Genomic DNA, 16,567 nt, shown 5'->3' on the forward strand with positions numbered 1-16,567 from the left:
GAGCACTAGTAGGGGGCAGGGCAGAAGGAAAGGGAGAAGCAGACTCCCCACTGAGTAGAGAGCCTGAGGCAGGGCTCCATTCCAGGACCTGGAGATCATGACCCAAGCGGAGGGCAGATGCTTAACCGATTGAGCCACCCAGGTGCCCCTATTGTCTATCTGCTTTATGTTGGTGGCTCAAAAAGTGGGGGCCTCTTAGTCAACATCCAGATCTTAACCTTGTGGTGGAATCATACTCTTCAGTTCTGTGATTGCTAGTGACTAGCGGTATGTGAGCTATAGGTGTCCCACCCGTCCTTAGTTTCTTTGTGTGGGAATGTCCACAGATTACAAGGGATTAGGACAAAACAGGCTTAGAAGAGATTAGGAAGGGCTACTAAAGTAGGTGTCCAAGAACTTTCTAACTTTTCTAACTTCTAAGAGTTGAAACCTGTTAATTAAGTCTCCTTTTATACAGCAGTGAGCATACATAGAGAAGCGGGGAGCACTGACTGTGTGGCGTAGCCCGCCTTCAGTGCTGGCTGAGAGCCAATAGGTGCCGCTGGTAGTGTCTGGGACCCAGCATTGTCCCCTGCAACATAGTTACGGTTTTCCATGTTTGTCTCAAAGGCGGGAAACTCTTCTACTTTTCTAGGTATCTAGCAGTGGTGTTTCTGATTGCTCTTTTAAAAAAATCCGTTTGCCCTTTCTCCACAGAAATGCTACAGGGCTATTTAAAGAAAGTTTGCTTTAAGAAGTTCGGAAATAATTATGTGGCTTTAATTGTCAGATAAATACATGAAGAAGGGAGCATTTAAGCAGTCTATGGCCAAAGCTGTATTTAAAAATATTTTATTTTTTTGGAAAGGTAATACACATGGTACAAAATTCAAAAAGACACAAAAGGGGATACAGTGAAAAGTCTCCCAATCCTGTACCCATCCACCCTGTCACCCTCCCCACAAACCACTGTTGGTTCTAAGAATTTACCCTATAGGTATAATCCCATAGATATAATGTGAAATAACATATACACAAGAATACTCATTATGGCATTACTTATAATAGCAAGAGAGGGGAAACAATGGAAATGTCCATCAGTAGGGGATTGATTAAATAAATTATGATTTATCTGTTCGATGGAATAATATACAATTATAACATAGAATGAGACAGTTCTTTATGTGCAAGTCTGGATTAAGTGAAAACAAGTGCAGAACAGCATGCATAGGATGCTACTTGTGTTTTTGATACAAAGAAATACGTGTATGTGCATGAAGTTTTTCCGGAAGGGTGAGCAGGAAGGCGAGGGCTGGGAGGCGGCGCAGCGCCAGCGCATATATGGAAGGGTGGTAAGAAGTTCTCTGAACCGTGGGGTGTGAGGCGGAGTGGCGAGGAGGAGGTCCCCAGATACCCAGGTGTCTTTCCCCTTTCTTTAGACAAATAGCAGCACACAGTCTACTCTGCTCTACAGCCTTTCCCCGCTTAGTTTGTTTGGATTTCTTATCAGGACATTTAGAGCCATTTTTTTTTCTTTCATTTTTAGGCCCCTGTAGCAACTGATTGTTTCTGATCTTTTGCTGTTACAAGTAATGCTATAATAAATAACCTCTTACACGTGTCATTTCACATTTGGTGAGACTATATCTGAAGGTTAAATTCCTAGAAGGGTTAGAGTAAGTGCTTTATAATTTTGAAAGACATTGCCATATTACCCTCTTCAGAAGTTGCATCCTTTTAAGGCCCTGTCAGCTGCGTATGTGAGTCCCTCTTTCACCAGAAGCTTGCCAACTAGGAGTTTTAGCAAACTTCTGATGCTGGCCAATCTGACAGCCTTAAAAAAGTGTCTCAAGTGTGGTTTTAACTCACATTTCTTTTGTTAGGAATGTGTAACGATGTATTTTTGTCTGCTGAAAACATCTCAACTAGTACAGCGACATAGAGCAAATTGTTTAAACCCTGTGTGTCTCAATTTACTCATCTATACATTGGGAATAAAAATAGTAAGTGGAATTGCTGGATGATTAAATGAAATTTGTGGTCAGCACTAAGTAGAGTGCCTGGCACATAACAAGCATTCAATAAGTTACTATGGGATGGCCGGCAATTAGAGCAGCAGGTAGGACAGGACAGATTAAATTAAGAAAATAGCATTCATCTCCATGTCTTCAGGCACATGGAGTCTTGTTTACTTACGTTGCCTTTCATCAGACAAATGCAAAGGCAGAGCTTTCCTTGTCTTAGAAGAATAAAGAACCTTTTCCCATTGGATCCCAATCAGAGGCTCTTGGCAGAGCTGGCAAAAGGATAGGCACATCCTCGTGTCTAACATTTAGACTTAGCCAACATAGTAAAGAAATTTAGTTTAATATGAAATAAAAACAAAAATAGGAGCCCAAATGTACCTTTCTTTATTCCACCGTGGTTCTCAACTTCTAGCTGGCCAAGGATGGAGTGGGTCTCTACTTGTAAACTGGGAGGGATGCCAGCCTGTCTTCCCATTTTTGAGAGAAAGACAGCAAGGGCTTCTGAGTAGAGAGAAGAAACGACGTGGGGAATTTGGCTTCCCCTAAACAAGACTGCACTGTATTTCACGAGCCAGAGAATAGACCCCTTTATTTTTAGTACCTCAAACAGGTACCCACAAAAGGAGAGCCCAGGAGAGATTGTGTCGTGTAAGAAGCAGTGTGTATTTCATACAGGTCATCGGAGATGGGCCCGTCCTATGGCAACCTTGCTGTGGTGCACAGCAGCTGTCCTGGGTAGACTGTGAGTGCTTACCCAAAGCAACCGAACATTTTCTTTAGCCTTGTTGAAAGCCTTGGCTCCCCCTTTCTTATCACCTCCCCATATTTTCCGTATTGCCCTCTTGCTGCTTTCTCAGTCTCCGTGCTCCCCTTCATCTGTGTCTCTTCCACTCAGCAAGCTGGTATCAGTCTTGCTCCTCTTAGATGAGGGGATCTTCCGCCCCTGCCCGGGGCCACAGCACTGCTAACGGGATGGAGATGTGGCAAAATCTGGCCCAGACGAGCTTGACCAAGGTGACGGTTCTTGGGAGGAGGACTTGGAGTCATTCCCCAAACTTCCACCAATACTTTTTTGCTCAAGAGATACTGAAGGACCATACCCGGGCAGATGTGACCTCTGACCAAGCTGTGGAATCATCAGGATGTTATAAGGATCGTGACTGGGAAAGCGTGTCTGCAGTATGAGTCCGAACAACCTTGCATGTTTGCACAGCTTGAGGGGGTGGATGAGGGCCATCCTTGGGTGAGCATCCCACAGCAAGGCCAGGACAGATGGTACGCTGATCCGCACGGCCAGTGGCTGAAGCATTAAAGCATTTGGTGGTGTTTGAGCCAAGCAAGGGCATGGCGGCATGAAGGCAGTGATGGAAGCTCACAGCCAGGGCCTAAGCTGGGAGAGCTGAAAAGCAGGCAGGTCTGGCTGGGAGCTGAGGTGCAGGGCCTTCTGCCTGCCTCTTCATGATGTCTTCCCAGCTAGGAAAGCCTCTTCCAGGCCCCTGCCCGTGGCTGGGGCCCATTTCCAGGTAGCTGTCCACCCTGACCCCTCACGGCTACTCCTTGGCAGTGCAGTGTGGAGGGCCTGCCTCGGCCACGTAGCCTGGAGCACAGTGGCAGCGGTAGGAGCCCTCGGTGTTCTCGCAGTGACCGTGGGCACAGAGTGCAGCAGGCCCGTTCAGGTCATCACATTCATTCACATCTAAGAGGAAGGGAGGGAAGAGAGCACTGTAGGGAGCCCAGGTGCCTCTGTTGCTGTGGTTACTGAGCCTCTGCCCCGCGGTGGAATCCTACACGTGGCAACCAGAAGCTGAAGTCACTGCTCAAAACGAAGCTTCTCAGAGACACAGAGCTGGTGGTAGTGAACCCATCCTGTGCCTCAGAGTGACCATGTCTCCTGTACCTTTCTTCTGCCTAGGAATCTCCATGGAAAGGATTTTCTAAACCCAGCAGGAGGCCTTCATTTGGCGCGTTCCCCACTTGGCCTGGCTCCAGGATGGCCCACTAGGGGGCAGCAGTGGATTTTCCAACTACCCTAAGTTCAGTCTCTATTTCTAACAGAGCAGTAGGGCAGGTCCAATCTCTCCTCCTAGAGCCATCAGGGTCCTCCTGCTCCCTGGGTATTCATTGCCACTCAGATTGACACTTACCCACGCAGGCCATGTGGGCCATGTCCAGCTGGAAGCCCTCAAAGCAGTCACAGGTGTAGCCCTCCCTCACTCGCACACAGCGGCCATTCTCACAGCCGTTCAGGATGCCGCATTCCTCTGCCTGAAGCCCTTCAAAGCCGGCCTGGTGCTCTGGTAGGAGGGAGTCAGAGAAGGAAGCTGAGGCCTTGCACCTGACCCTGGGGCCCTCACGCTCCTCAGGAAGGATTGCTGCTGTTGAACTCCTAAGGTCAGGGTTGGGAGCCTCATGGAAAGCTGCTGAAACAAAAGGCTGTACCCTTAAGAAATAAGTGTGTGTCTCCGCTTGGGGTGGCAGAGACGTGCCATGCTCTACGGGTCAGTTCCAGGAGGGCCGAGATGCGCTACTTTTACAGCGCCAGAGCCCTGGCAAGGGGGTGTCTACAGTTTTGGTTTTGTTGTGGTTGGTGGTGGTTAAAATCTTCACGTAGTTTTTTTGTTGGGGGGGGGGAACTGGCAGCAAGAGGGGATTACCCTCATTCAACACAAAGCAAAACTTAGGCATCTGCTTGAACCTCTCTAAGCAGCTCCCAACCCCTGAGAAAGACCCGACCCTAGTCCCCGTACGGTCTTAGTCTGATACGGGGGCTGTGCCTGTGGCAGCTTTGATCATCGCACAGGTGCCAGGCCCGACTTCTTAGAATCCCAGTCCCGCGTGCTGGGGTCATTGCCAATTACATAAGCGGGTCACCACAGCAGGACTTTAAAGTGATTAGAAAGCCTTAATGCACATTTCAGGCCACCAGTGTGAGCTCATAGAGCCAGTCATTCTGCACACTGTTGAGTGGCGTGGAGGGGGAAACAGAGACTGGAGTGTGCCTGCTTTCTCTCGCTCGCTCAACACCCTCAGGGAAGCTTTTGAGGAGGAGGTGGTGTCCTGTACCTCTTTGGTGTCCCCTGTCCCAGTTCCTCAGTAGGGTCTGACCGGGCATTTGGAGTTGGCCCTTGAGGGACCTGTGAGAGGGCTTGGTGGGTCTTTCTTCCTCTGCGGCCTCACCCCACTGGAGTGATTAGTAGCTAGAGGAAGTGGAAGTGAAACAGCTGTGGGGCCCACCACTTCCCCACGTGGGCAGCAACACAGACCTGGCTGGCTGGCCACGTAGTGGGGCTGGAGTTCCGAGGGCTGCAGGGGTGACTCAAGAACCGGCAGGTGGTCCCTGGCGCTGCTGGCTGTGTTGGGGAAGGCTGGCTCTGGGATGGTGTCCTCAGGGCCCAGGTAGTTGTAGAAGGGGGCCCCCTCAGGGCTGTAGAGGCTGTAGTGCAGGTCCTCGGGCCCAGGGCCATACTCATAGCCTGGCCGGAAGTGGACCCCCGCCTCCCGCTCCGCTTCAATCCGGGCCACATTGCACAGCTGAGCATAGACCTCTGTCAGGGAGGAGGGAGAGAGGAAGCTGCCAAGTTCCTGGTAGCTAAGGCCTGGTGTGCTGTTCCCCGGCCCACTGCCTGGGGCGAGGGAACATGCTGGGACTGGTCCCCTCCGGAAGTTCCTGGCAGTGCTCTCCCCACCCCACCCCCTGCCCCGCTTTGTCCCCAAGCAATAGGGATGGGAGACAGGGCCACACTGATTGCTCTCCTCCTTCTAAATCCCTCCCTCCAAGGTGAGGGCATTCCCTTCCCTAGGGCCCCTCCCTGCGAGTGGGCACGGGTCACCTTCTCACCAGAGCTCCTGGGGGGGCAGAGGGCACACTGCTGGCTCCAGGCCTCGCCGTCCTGGCAGCAGCATTCTGTGTAGGTGGTGCGGCGCCCGTGCAGGGGCTGGCTGCACACATAATTGGTGACTCTTTTCCAGCAGATGTCCGTGTGGATGTCGTGGTCAGGCAGGTCCTCTGGTGGCACAGGGCCCAGAGGCACGTGAGCCCTCCCAGCCAGATCCAGTCTCCCTGCTGCCCCACCTCTCCAGCCTACTGACCCGTGCTACTGGTGCTGTTCACGCAGCGCTGCTGGCTGAGGTCCAGGGTAAGGGGGGGGCTGCAGAAGCAGTGGAAAGAGCCTTCAGTGTTCACACACTCACCGTCCTCACAGGCCATGTCCTGGCACTCGTCGTGATCTGTGGTGGCAGAGAGATGGAGGGGATGCGAGGGGCGGTACGAAGGCAGCTTGCCCACAGACCGGCTTCGTGGAAGGAGGTTTTCTTCTAACTGATAATGAAGAGTAGCTCCCTGCTTCCCCCTCCGCCCCTGCTCCAGCCCCGCCTGGGAGGCCCCTCCCTGGGAATCCCTTTCCAGCAGGGGCTCACGTTCGAGCCTGGACAACCCCTGCAGCTCCCCTGCTGCAGTGGGGGCTCCCAGCAAGAATGGGGCTGGCCGGCGGGGGGCTGGGTGAGTGGCCCGGGGTGGGGGTGGGGGGCAGCGTGTCCTCACCCTCGCACCGCCTGCGTTGGGCATTGTAGTGGTAGCCGGGGTGGCACAGGCAGATGTAGCCAGGCACTGTGTTGAGGCACCGGCCGTTCTGGCAGAGACTGGAGCCGAACATCACACACTCATCTGCATCTGTGGGAGGGCAGAGATGAGGGGAGAAGCCGGATGAAGCAGAACGTAAGACTAGGGGGTCCAGAGCCAGACTTGCTGGTGGGAATCCTGGCGCTGCCACCTGCTAGTCAGGTGCCTTTGGGCAACTTGCTTGAGTTCTCCTTGCTTCAGTCTCCTGCCAAAAAAATGCAGCTGCTATGATTTAACCTCTTACTGCCGTTAGGAAGATTAAAAGGTTAATATAGTTAGGTGCTTACAATAGTGCTTGGCATGTAACAAGCACTTAAGGAAAGCCACTTCTGTTTCTGTTCTCTGTCTCCAGCTTCAGGATTAGGGCACTGAAGGGCTCAGACCTGAACTACCCACTTTGAGTGTGGGTTCCCCGAAGTTTCTGGCTTTGTAAGTGGGGCCAGGAGGATAAGCAGCTGTCTCCGTACTCCCCAACCCGACCCTGTGCCCCATGACTGCATTAGTTGTGGAGTCGTAGTTCTGGAGGGTTCAGCCTCAGGGGAACAGAGGAACCAAGGTCGGGTTGTACGGACACCTCCAGAAGGGGCTCAGGTCAGACCTTCCAGCTGCAAATCTGTAGGCGGTCAGCCTTGGGACAGGAACGAGGGAAGTGAGCGGGAGGCTGGGGCAACATGCAGAACTTCCTCCGGGGCCTCCTGGAGGACCAGGTTGGGCCCCCTCAGGTGAGTGGGGTTTGGGGAGGAGGGTCTCTAGGGAGGTTACCTGTGTACGTGGTCTGTCCAAACATCCAGGCTCCGTCCACGGGGATGTAGCCTTTACCACTGGGGCAGATCTCACTGAATTCAGCTGTGCAGGGAGGTATCCAAGCTTAGAAACAGAAGGGCTCTGCCCCCCTTCCCCTCTCCCCTTCTTTCAGCGTCACCCTACAGAGCTGACACTGAGGATTTGGAACCCTCGGGGGCCTTACCCGAGTCCTCAGCTGGGCAGAGGGCACAGGCATCTCCCCAGCTGGCACCCTGGGTGCAGCAGCACTCGGCCTGTGTGGTGTTCCGGCCCAGAAGGCTGGAGCAGGGCAGCCGGCCGTTCTGCCCGGAGTAGCATTCCATGCGGATGGGGCCTGCAGGGTGGTCTCCTGGCGGGGCCTCAGGAATACTCTGACCTGTGTGAGATTAGACGTCCTTTATTACTGTCTTTGGCCCCCTGGGGCACCCTAGCTTTTGAATTTATTTTCAAGGCTTTACATTTATATAGCACCAGGAAGTGTACACCATGCTTTCAAATTGTCTCACTTGATGCTCTGGAAGGCATTTTATCATCAGCCGCCTTTACACGGGAGGCAGCTGAGACTGTGAGAAGCCCCGTGACTTGCCACGGCCTCCAGCTGTAAGTGGCCCTGACCCCAGTTCTTCTGGTGCCCGAAGCCGTGCTCTTTCTGGCATAGCGTCCTGCCGCCAGGGAGGTGCCCCCGGTCTGTGGCGTACCATACGGGCAGCCCCTCCATTCCTCAGCTCACACTGTACCCCAGCCCCTCCCACCTTTCCTTGTTCCAGGTCTTGCTTGCTTTTTCCCAAGTCAGAGGAGGCCAGCTCAGTTCTCATCCGGCCTGGGGAGAGAAGCTGCACCCAACAGCTCTGGGGTGGGGCGTGCAGGGGAGAGTGAGGCTCAGCTCAGCCCCAAGGCCCTCCTCACTGAAGGGCTCCCTGGGGTCCCTCGGGGGCTCAGTCTGCGGTCCCTAGGCACCTTAAGTTGGCATCAGTTCTTCTGATTCCCTGTAGGGTTGTCACAGCCCTGAGCCTCCTGGACATTCCCTGGCCCGGGACAGACATCCACTTGTCTTGACATTTGCCATACGCTGACTCCTCCCCCTGTTCTCCTCCAGTCCTACGTGGCACCCTCGCCCACACAGCTCGGGGCCTAGCCCAGGCTCCCTCTCGGGAGCCGGAGCAGCGGAACCACTTTGTAAGCCACAGAGCGCTCATGTGTAATGACGTGGTAACTATGGGGTGCGCTCACCTCCAGCCACCCGCAGGCGACAGCGGCCCTCCTGAGCGTCGTACTCCTCCAGGTCACTGGCACAGAGGCACAGGAAGGAGCCCTCCACGTTCTCACAGAGAGCCGCCCCGCACACCGCCAGCATGAGCTCGCACTCGTTCACGTCTGCCAGGCACGAGGACAGGCTTGTGGGTGGAGAAGACGCAGCTGGTGCCTCCCGGCCCTCTGCCTCCTACCCAGTGGGCAGATCCTCCCCTCATCCTCTCAGAAGAAACGGGCTAGGTCTCAGGGGGTGAGCAGAAGGGAGTTAGCAGGAAAAAATGAGAGAGCATGAGACAGGAGAGAGGAGAAGGGTAGAAAAGGGTCACTAAGGGACCAAGAGGAAGGGTTCCTCCCTCTGCCCAGATTCTCCAGATGTGCCTCTGGAGATGGGCCGTGGCCTTCACTACTGTGCTCGCTCCCCCTGCTGGTAGGACATGGCCACGCTTCTCCTACCGAGCTGGTCAGGGCATCAGCTGTGGACTTCCTTGCCCACTCTCTGAGGACCCATTACGGAGCCGTGTGACCTTGAACATTTCAGGAGGAGGGCCCTAGGGCCCCTATCCAGGACAGCCAAGATCTGTGGAGATGGCCTCAAGGAACCACGGGCCTTCCCTTCCCGGGCCCGAGCCTGGCTGGCCTGCCAGCTTCTCACCAACACAGTCCCAGCCTGAGGACGAAGTCTCGAAGCCCTGGTCGCAGAGGCAGCGGAAGGAGCCGTCGGTGTTGTCGCAGAAGCCGTGGTTCCCACACATGGTGTCGTTGGCACACTCATCTATGTCTGTGGGACAGTGGGGACTAGAGTATAGGGCACACTCTTGCTCTATTTGCTGGGATTACTTGGTCTGTTCACAGCAAGGTCTGTGAAAAGTGACTTCTAAACACAGGACAAGAACACTCCAGAACGTTGCCATTCCTCTTCAGCCTCTCTACAAGCCCTGCTGTGCGGAAAACACGCACACTTCAAACAGCTACAAAAATGGGGTCCTCAGGACAAAGTCGTTTCTACCTGGATACATGAAAAACAGGTGTCCTCAGCCCTCCCGGTTCCTACTCACCAATGCAGTCTCCAGTTGGGGCCATGTGGAAGCCAGGCTCGCAGCCCAGGACACAGCGGTAGGAGCCAGGGCTGTTCTCACACCTCCAGGCCCCACATACCGAGTCTCCATAGTCCTCACACTCGTCAATATCTGGCCCCAGCGCCAAGAGAGGGGACAGAAATAGGTCACTGCTATGGCCCCACCTCCTTGGCATTATAAGGTCACGTCCCGCAACCTTCGGGGTCCTTGGTCTGTTACAAATTACTGTGCTCATCTCAACTCCAAAGCATCAAGTTCAGGATCATTTCTCCTGACCCAGCAGGGATGACTGCCTAGGTAGAGGACTATATGCTATTGAGGAAAGCACTGAGCTCCTGGCTGCCTGTGACACTCCTGCCCACCGCCCTTCTCCCTATGGCAGAGTACTTTATGATACTCTTTATATAAAACCTTCACCGAAGGGTATTGCAGAAAATTGTCTTCCTATCTGTCTCCCTTGCTCAATTTCAACATCGTCCATAACTGTCTATTTGTCGTCCATACTGTCTATTTGTCCTAGCAAAAGACATTGAACCTAGCAGGGGTTTAATAAATGTCTGTTGAATCAGTTTGGCTTTAAAAACTAGATTGTGTGCTCTGCTGGCACAAGGATTATGATTATCTTCATTCATCTTTGGATAGATCCTGAGTCAGCAGAGACTCAATAAATGCATTATCCATCAGATGATTAATCTGTGGAAAGTGCTCTGCTTCCTGGAAGCTGCAGTTCCTGGTCCCGGGAAGCTGAGGACCAGGCAGGGGTGGAGGTGGGCGGACATGGGGCAGTGCCCTGTCCGCTCCCCCTGGAGCTCTTACCCACACACTCTCCGCTCTCTGGGGAGGGCTGGAAGCCGGCCTCACACAGACAGCTGAAGGAGCCCTCGGTGTTGACACAGTGTCCTCCCAGACACCGGTCTGTGACTACACATTCGTCCACATCTAGAATAGAGACCTCCATCAGCAGACCCAGCCACGTGACCCAGCGGCCCAAAGCAGCCTGGAGAAGAGCCAGAGGGCAGCTCGGGGCTCGGATATCTGAGGAAGAGTCCCAAGCTGGAAGCCAGAGGCTAGGCTGCAGGCAGGAGCCCTGGAATGGGGGCCCTATGACGGGCAGATGGGTGACACTCAAAGGGTTCAGAGGGCACCTCTCTGTCATAGACATTGCAGAGAGGCCCTGCTGAAAGACTCTGAGTGCCTTCCTGACACCTGGCTCCCTGTCATCGCTCAGCCTCCCATCCCCGGGTGGGGCCGGGAGCGCTCTATGTTCCTGCTGCTGGCGAGTGGACATGGCCAAGCTGGCTTCTCACCCTGGCAGCTGGTGCCCCCCTCTGTGCTGACGAAGCCTGGTGCGCAGAGACAGAAGAAGGACCCGTGGCTGTTGAGGCACTCGCCACGGGGTGCACAGTACTCCTCTCCCACACACTCGTCCACATCTGCAAGGAGAAGGCAGGCAATGGCGTCTCCCAGGCGTGCTGCCACCTCCCCTCCCACACCCACCGCCCACAGTGTCCGACGGGCACACACAGCTGCTCACCCTCACACGCAGTGCCATTGGCCAGCTGGAAGCCTGGAGGGCAGAGGCACTGGTAGGAGCCAGCCGTGTTCTTGCACTCGCCTCCCTGGCAGCTGCCCTGGGAGTCTTCACACTCATCCACATCTGCAGGGTCACAAGGGAGCAAGGCGGCCTATGGCGGCACCTCCCAAGGGCAGGAACCGATGGGGAGCTCTCCAGAGGCCCATCCCCTGCTGGGGGAGTCTGGACCCAGACACGCATCGTCCCCTTGGGCAGCAGCACAGCTGGCCAGGGAGCCTCTGGGGAGCAGCATGACTGCAGTGCCTTCCGCTTCTGCTGGGCTTCTCCGGCTAACCCCACGGCATCCCCGGGGACGCTCGGCCTCTGCCCGCAACCTGGGCCTAGGGCCGCCAAACCCGCTGCCCTCGCCATGGCTGAGAGCTCAGATTTTACTGAGAAGCAACGGGAAGACCAATGAGAACTCAGTGAAGGAAACAGATGCTGAGAACCTGAGGTCACAGAAACTAGGCGCTTGAAGGTGGCCTACAGATTGCCTGGTCCAGGCAGATGTTTTCCGAAATCCACTCCCAGCTCCCACCCTTACAGAGAACCCAGGAAGGCTGGACATGGAACAAATTCCCCTGTTTAGTGGCTCATCAGCCCCCAGACCCAGACTGGCAGTTGTCTTTCCAGTTACTGCTGAGGGAGGGGTGAGGATGGCTGTCCCCAGCTCTCCCGCCCGAGTTGGACAGAGGGGCCCCTGGCCCGGAAGCAGCGCCTGTTGTGTCCGGTCACTCCCTTCTCTAAGGGTGGTGGTTTAGTCTCTGAAACCACGCACCCCACCCCCGCTGCCCCGTGCTCCCCTCCCTCATGGTGGCGGGGGAAGGGAGCTCTCACCTTCACAGGTGTGGCCCAGGGCACTGGGCTGGTAGCCCGCCTCACAGTCCCTGCAGGAGAAGGAGCCAGCCGTGTTGGTGCAGACGCCTGAGGGGCACACTCCCGGGAAGGCGCACTCATCCAGGTCTGCGGCAGATGGCCAAGCCAGTCACCCTGGGGGCCTGGGAGGGTTCCCCCCACCTGGCAAGGAGATCCCTGCCCCTCTGGCCTCCTTCCGTGAGCTTGTAGGCCTCTCTCTGGGCCCCTGGGGAGGGGCAGGCCCTGGCTGTGAGCCTTCTGTGGGGGCAACTCTGTCCTCCTCTCCCCAGAATGCTCTGGGGGCAGCTCTCCCATCAGCTTCCCTTTTGTCTCTGTGACTCCCTTTTTTTCCCTCCAGTCATCACCTCCGAACTTGGGGATGATGACAATAGTCGCTCTCCTTGGGGCCAAGTCCATCTCTAAGGTCCTCCGGTCTAGCCTGGAGACCCTCAGCATCAGCCCAAAGCTGGGGGACGAGCAGAGTGTTCTTTGGGAGGTAAGAAGGCCTATATTCTTCGTCCCCCTCTGCCTGCCCCTCCCCAGGGTTACCTTCACAGGCAGTGCCGTCCTCGTTCACCCAGTAGCCACTCTCACAGGCCGAGCAGGTGAAGGAGCCCTCAGTGTTGAGGCAGAGGCCCGTGGGGCACGAGGCCCGGCTGGCACATTCATCGACATCTGAAACAGGCCAGGGAGTTCTGTGTGGGGCTGTGCAGGACAGACGTGACAGGACAGCCAGAGACTGACAGGCGGGCAGGGGTAGGGCGAAGGACGGGTCTTGGCAGGATGGGTGGCTGGGTCGGCAAGGCTAGGGATGGGGGCACAGGGCTGGATTAAGAGGGAGTGTGCAGAGGGAAGGAGCTGCCGGCCGATTTGCCTGTAGAGGAAGGTGCTTTAGCATCTCTGTACCTTGGCAGCCCTTCTCATCTGAGGTGACCTCGTAGCCCTGCTCACAAGAGCATCTAAAGGAGCCCTCCAGGTTGATGCACTTTCCATGGGTGCAGAGCCCGGGGGTCAGACACTCATTTATGTCTGTGGAAGAGAAGTCCAAGATGGCGGGCTGGCCTCCTGCCCTTCATGCAGTACCCATGGTCAGGCTTAGGGCATCTTAAAGATGAGGCCAGGAAATCAGCATTCAGAGGGGGCACAGGCCACCCTGGGAAGGCAGTGAGGTGGTTCCTGCTCCCGGCCCCACCTACCCAGGCAGGCCAGCGTGCCCTTCCTGCCTGAGCCCACTGCAGCTCTGTCTGGTCACACAGAGCACTCTGTGGGACGTCTAAGTGGCTCAGTTGGTTAAGCGGCTGCCTTCGGCTCAGGTCATGATCCCAGACTCCTGGGATCGAGTCCCACATCGGGCTCCTTGCTCGGCGGGGAGCCTGCTTCTCCCTCTGCCTCTGCCTGCCTCTCTGCCTGAGCTCACTCGCTCTCTCTCTCTGACAAATAAATAAATAAAATCTTAAAACAAAAACAAAACACACAGAGCACTCTGCGTCTGTCCTAGAAGAAAGAGCCAGGCCTCCAGCCCTGAGGCTGGTTTGGCCCATCTGAGGACACCCAGGATGACGTGTCCAAAACCCCTGACTCACCTCACAGTGGATCTAAACCTTTCTGGCCTCCTACTTGCCAACCAAACAAGTAGGTATGATTCCGTGCTCCCAGCCCAACAAGTAGCTTCAGTAGGTGAGCAGGCAATGCAGAGAGAGGCCAACCAGCGCCCGGGGTGCTGAGCGGCAGGCTCAAGGGCCTGGGAACTGCCTGCCCTCCCCAGAGCCTCAAAGCTTCTATTCACAATTCAGTCCCTCCTGGCATTCTGAACCCTGGGCCCTTCTGCCTGCAGGGACTGAGGGGAAAGAACATTCCTTCTATAGCTGACAAGCAGCCCCCTGGGGGGAGAAGACCCCCCGCCCCGTTCAGGTAGGTGTTGCTCAGACATTGCTGTGGAGCCGCCGAAGAGCAGAACGCCCCTCCTGCCCATAAGCCACGGCAGGACTTGGCGGCCAGCTCACACCGTCAGACTCAGCAACTCACTCTTCCCGGCAGGATCCGGCCACAGAAGCTCCTGGGACCTTGGGCCATAGCTCCTGGATGGACATGCCCGAGGAGCCAAAGGGGTCCCCACCCGAGCTGATTCAGAGGGCATAGCAGCAGTCACTGAAGCACGCCCATGTCACGGCCAAAGTCACACGGGAGCCCAGCCAGGTCAGGGAGGACAACAGCCTCCAAGCCATTTCCCCCGGCCCGTCTCTTTCCCTCCCCGTGGGTGGGCTCCACCAGGGGTCCCAAGGCCAGACAGCCCTCTCACTGCCTTGGCGAGCAGCCCTCACCTACACAGCTCCCGCTCTGGCCCCGGTAGCCCTCCTCACAGGCGAGGCAAGTGTAGGAGCCGGGGGAGTTGACGCATCTCCCTTCAGGGCAGGTGCCAGGGTGACGGCATTCGTCGATATCTGCAAAATAACATCCCCTCCCTCGGTCATCCCTGGGAGCCACAGCACGTGGGTGGCTCTGTGAGGTGGGGGGAGGGATGCCGGGCTCTGACAGATGGAAACTAGGAGAAAGTGAAGGCCGTCCAGTGTTCCCAGCTCCACCTCCCACCCACTGTCCTGCAGGGAAGAGAGAGAGAACTTTAGAAAGGAGACTCCCTGGGTGGGGCAAGAGGCCGTGATCACCACTAGCTCTGGGAGGGTGGGAGAGCTCTGCTTTGTGAGCTAGGCTCCTGGGAAGAGCCTTTGTGTCTGTCTGGGTGCATCCCACCCTCTGCATAGCTGGGATCGTGCATGCGTCGTGCAGCAGGTCCCGGAGGCCCCAGGACAGAGAGCCGGCTGGGCAACGGAGGCAGAATGGGCTTTCCTGCACCAGGAGAGGAACGAGGATGACCCCCCAGTCTCAGAGGAGACCCAGACTCCGTGGCTGATGCACAGTCCCGGGTGGAGGCTGGCAAGGCTTCTTGGCTGGAGACTTTTGATCCTGCTGAGAACGACCCAGCACCCAGTCTGGTGAGGTCCAGGAGAGAGTCAGAAAGGGTGAGCCTGGGCACCAATCAGACAAGCAGGGGAAGAGGGGACCCGAGGAGGGAGAGGAGCAGCCAGTCCGGGGAGAATGACAGCAAGGAGGAAGACAGAGGACAGAGAAAGAAAGACGGAGACTGTAGGCAACATTCTTCCTGACGCGACCTGGCATACCCGGGAGTCCATCACTCAGGGCACACGGGATGCATGCTGAGTTAGGGAGGTCTAACACAGGGTTTGAACTCGGGGTTGGGACTGCGGGAGGATGTGATGGGCCTCTGGCTCCGTGTTGAGGCTCCCAGGCCCTGTCTGTGACAGATGATTGACCTCCAGAGGAATCGAGAGGATTTACTCTTCCTAAATGGTAACTGTCATTCTCCTGGAGGAAGTCCCTGGCTTAGGCAGCTTCGGAAGCCCTCCTGCCCGGGAGGAAGACCTACTCAACACCCATGGAGGCAGGGCCAAGGGTCGGGACACAGGCCTTCTGCAGAGGGCGAAAGCCAGCAGCTGTTGTTACCGAACAGGACATGGGCCCTGATGTGAAAAACGAAAATGAGTCTCCCTTGAGGCTGTTGGATCTGCAGAAGTCAGGCCACATCAAAGCCCTCTGTCCCAGGAAACCGGGACCCTCTCAAGGCCAAAATTTGACCCTGAGGGTCCAGAAGAGGAAGAGATACACAGGGCAGGTGGTTATTTGGGTGGGTATCTGCGAGGAGAGAGCCAGAACCCCGAGGCAATCTCGGGGACACTGAGATAAGGCTCATCTCTACAAAGAGGGTAGCCAAGAGCCCTTGGTTGGGCTGTGGTGACCCTGGGGTAACTAACCTATTCTAAGAGTTTCGGGAAAGACAGGGATGGAGAGAATGAGATAGAGGAGGGGGACGAAAGGATCTAGGACCACTGACTTTGGCAGTCCAGGAGACAGCAGCCAGCACCATGGCCTCAGGGCCTTGGCCGAGGTACAGGAGGAAGATGGGCAAAGCCATTGGGAATGATAAGCAATCCCTGCTTTGGGAGATAAAGAGGCAGAGGTGAGGACCCTTTTCTAAGACCTTAAAATGAGGCCTTTGGATCTCTCCTGCAGGCATCAGGCCGTGCAGGAAGGGGGTTAGATTTAGCAGGAGCGAAGAGCCCTCATGTCTGTTCTGGGCACATTCGTGGAGGTGGTGGACCTAGTGTCTTAGGCTGGGCATGAGGACAGTCGTGGTACTGATGCTGTTCACTGAGGATCCCAGCTCTCCCCCTGCTGGGCCAGGGTGGGCTCGTGCCCTCTGGCTCTTTGTGGTTGGGTGGGACCAGGGCCTTAGTGCCACTCAGGAGCCAAGAAGTACATTTACAGACCAAAGCATAATTGTGAGCCCTCTGAAAAGTGCTCTTCCTTTTTTCCATGGACACTGGCCACA

The 16,567-nt window shown here is 55.9% G+C and overlaps 1 protein-coding gene across 1 annotated transcript in view; it reads right to left on the reverse strand.

The window, feature by feature from the left end:
* Window positions 1-815: 815 nt before the first annotated feature.
* Window positions 816-16,567, reverse strand: part of LTBP2 (latent transforming growth factor beta binding protein 2) — a 101,255-nt gene continuing 85,503 nt past the window's right edge. Inside the window, exons 19-36 of the mRNA XM_032837528.1 lie at window positions 14,484-14,603; window positions 13,069-13,191; window positions 12,712-12,837; window positions 12,145-12,270; window positions 11,269-11,391; window positions 11,042-11,167; window positions 10,551-10,673; window positions 9,714-9,845; window positions 9,311-9,436; window positions 8,638-8,781; window positions 7,592-7,783; window positions 7,387-7,470; window positions 6,547-6,675; window positions 6,096-6,233; window positions 5,845-6,012; window positions 5,270-5,551; window positions 4,151-4,300; window positions 816-3,702 (exon numbers count right to left, since the gene is read on the reverse strand). Of these exons, the coding sequence (XP_032693419.1) occupies window positions 3,557-3,702; window positions 4,151-4,300; window positions 5,270-5,551; window positions 5,845-6,012; window positions 6,096-6,233; window positions 6,547-6,675; window positions 7,387-7,470; window positions 7,592-7,783; window positions 8,638-8,781; window positions 9,311-9,436; window positions 9,714-9,845; window positions 10,551-10,673; window positions 11,042-11,167; window positions 11,269-11,391; window positions 12,145-12,270; window positions 12,712-12,837; window positions 13,069-13,191; window positions 14,484-14,603 (2,558 nt within the window). The 3' untranslated portion in view covers window positions 816-3,556. The remainder of the gene's footprint in view (window positions 3,703-4,150; window positions 4,301-5,269; window positions 5,552-5,844; window positions 6,013-6,095; window positions 6,234-6,546; window positions 6,676-7,386; window positions 7,471-7,591; window positions 7,784-8,637; window positions 8,782-9,310; window positions 9,437-9,713; window positions 9,846-10,550; window positions 10,674-11,041; window positions 11,168-11,268; window positions 11,392-12,144; window positions 12,271-12,711; window positions 12,838-13,068; window positions 13,192-14,483; window positions 14,604-16,567) is intronic.

The sequence above is a fragment of the Lontra canadensis genome, unplaced genomic scaffold (assembly GCF_010015895.1).
Source record: "Lontra canadensis isolate GAN:19392208 unplaced genomic scaffold, GSC_riverotter_1.0 scaffold98, whole genome shotgun sequence".
Classification (NCBI taxonomy): domain Eukaryota; kingdom Metazoa; phylum Chordata; class Mammalia; order Carnivora; family Mustelidae; genus Lontra; species Lontra canadensis.